This window comes from Prunus dulcis, chromosome 1 (assembly GCF_902201215.1).
Source record: "Prunus dulcis chromosome 1, ALMONDv2, whole genome shotgun sequence".
Lineage (NCBI taxonomy): Eukaryota > Viridiplantae > Streptophyta > Magnoliopsida > Rosales > Rosaceae > Prunus > Prunus dulcis.
In genome coordinates this window covers 851901-854301 of record NC_047650.1, presented here as the reverse complement: position 1 = coordinate 854301, position 2401 = coordinate 851901, and the positions used below count along the sequence as shown (strand labels likewise).

Sequence of the window (2401 nt, the reverse complement as noted above, 5' to 3'; positions counted from 1 at the left end):
ATATGTCCCAACAATCATCAACAGATAGACTTCTCAAAACATACATTGGAATTACTTTTTTCGTGATTGATGCAACACTGGCACTGCGCGTAGTGACTATAACAACGCTTCCCTGGGCACTACGAAGTTTTGACAAACAAGTCATCAAATTGCTCCATTTTTGAGGATCTTCGTTCCACACATCATCAAGCACAAGAAAATATCTCTTTTTTTCCAATTCTTGTACTAGGTTTTTAAGCAATGCATCTAGGCGTTGTATCCCAGCCTTTGTTGGGTTAAGATATTCTAATATCCAACTTAAAATCGAATTGACCTCAAGAGTGTTAGATACACACACCCATATTTTCTTCTCAAAATGTCCACCAATAGAATCTTTATTGAATAGTGACCTAGCCACAGTTGTCTTCCCCAGGCCTGCCATTCCGACAATGGGCATTACTGAAAGATTTTCTTGATCCAAGTTGGAGTCTGTCAAGATTGTAATTATCTTTGACAGATCCTCATTCCTTCCAACGACGATTTCATCTTCCTCAAAGATTGAGTCGGTTTCTCTGGCCCCTCCAATTTCTGGAGGGGTTCGATCTATTTTCTTGGAAACTAGTCCAATGAAAGATGCCTCATATTTGAGATCCAAAAAAGATGCGTTGATGCTCTTGATTTTATGTGCCATTTTTTGACGAAACAAATGGGGATTGGAGCTGGAAAGGAAGTTGCGTACCTTTTTCCTCTTTTGGTTTGACAGTTCTACTTGCCTGCGAAGATCTTCATAGTTGATTTCATCCAAGACATTGTCAGCATCATCAGCTATGTCTTTCAGTTTTCTCACCCAGTCCTTCAATGCCCTGCCTCGTTCTTGTGGCTGATGGGCAACATCGCCTAAGAAATCTTGAATCTCGAGTAATGATTGACGAAGTTTTGTTAGTTCCTTTTTGAATCCCCGGAACAGGCTTATTTCTTGAGCAGCAAGTGAAGCCAGCTTGTTCAGTATTCCCTCGACAGGAAAAGTATAGAGAACTTCTAACACCTTTCCAGCTTCCATACTCGTGCGAGACAGAGATGAGAGAGCAGAGAATGCAAAGATAGCTAAGGAAACCAGATGATTGAAGACGCACGTACAGTGTTTCAGTGTTTGAGTGTTTCTCTCTCCTCCGTTGATAGAAATAAAAAGTTCCAAGTCATTTTTTTTTTTTTTTTTTTTGGTGTCAAGAGTTCCAAGTCATTTAATGTGATGGGTATATCGTCTTTGCCATCAATATTGGCCTTACATTATGATAGGTGAAATTTCTCAAACAAAGTAGGGTAAATATTCAGATATGTTCATCTATGTTTATATTATTATTCTTCTTTGATATGGAGATATTTATATAAGTACAAAAATGTGTTAATCCTAAATAAAATAGGAAATATATCTAAATTATAATAGGAAGTAAATCTTTATTACAATAGGACTAAATAATAATTTGTAAGTAACCAAAATTCTATTGAAATAAGGAACCAAAATCCTAACTAAGTAAGGACTCGCTAAGAAAATTCAACCAAGTACAAGTGCTAGACGACAGGTAATGGGGCTTAGAGCATTTCCAGCAGTTAGCCCCTTGCCATCGCAAAGGGAGCCCTAGGGCAGCTACTATTCATATCGGATAAGATTTTTGGGTTCCTACGTGTCAATACTATTCATATCGGATAAGATTTTCAGTTTCAAATTTCAGATAAATTTCAAATTTCATATACATTTCAAAATTCAAATTTCAGATAAATTTCAAATGTCAAATTTCAGATACATTTTGAAATTCAAATTTCACTAAAAGAACCCATAATATGATAGAGAAAAATACAACTTGAAAGTGAAAAAACTATTGAGTAGAAAGTGAATAATAGTAGAAGGAGAAGAAAATGTATGAAGGTTTGGTGTTAAAAGTGAAGCGTATTGGTTGGTATTTATATATATAAAAAATTCAGTATTTTTTTTGTATTTTTTATTGCAGAAAAATTGACTGCCGTTGGATTGAAGGAAAAAATAAGATCGGAGAGCCAAGATGCCGACACGTGGAAGCTAGCCGTTGGCGGCTACTGTAGCACGAGCTTTGAATTTTTTTTAAACATTGATGCGTGCAATGCACGCGCCAACTGTAAAAAAAAATTCAAACCTGAAGGGCTGACGCCAGCCTGGCGTCAGCGATGACATCACAGCCCTCGGGCCGAAATCCACCTCAGGCCAGCCCAGTCTGATGGCCCCCACCTCCTGCCCGAACTGCCTTTTGTTGCTAGAAATACTTTTTTCTCCCAAACCCCCTAGCCTGGGTCCAGCCTTAGTTGCTGGACCAACTTTAAATACCAACTTGTGTACCAACACTCTAATAGAGGTGGAGCCTATCAATACAATGGGTCACACACTCTATTA

General features: G+C 37.9%; 1 protein-coding gene across 1 annotated transcript; it reads right to left on the bottom strand.

The window, feature by feature from the left end:
* Position 1: 1 nt before the first annotated feature.
* LOC117614101 (disease resistance protein RGA2-like) lies at positions 2-1169 on the bottom strand (the record flags this gene model as incomplete). Its single annotated transcript, XM_034342794.1, has 1 exon — positions 2-1169. A coding segment is annotated over exon 1 (1038 nt), but the record flags the coding sequence as incomplete, so codon positions are not given.
* Between the last annotated feature and the right edge of the window lie 1232 nt (positions 1170-2401).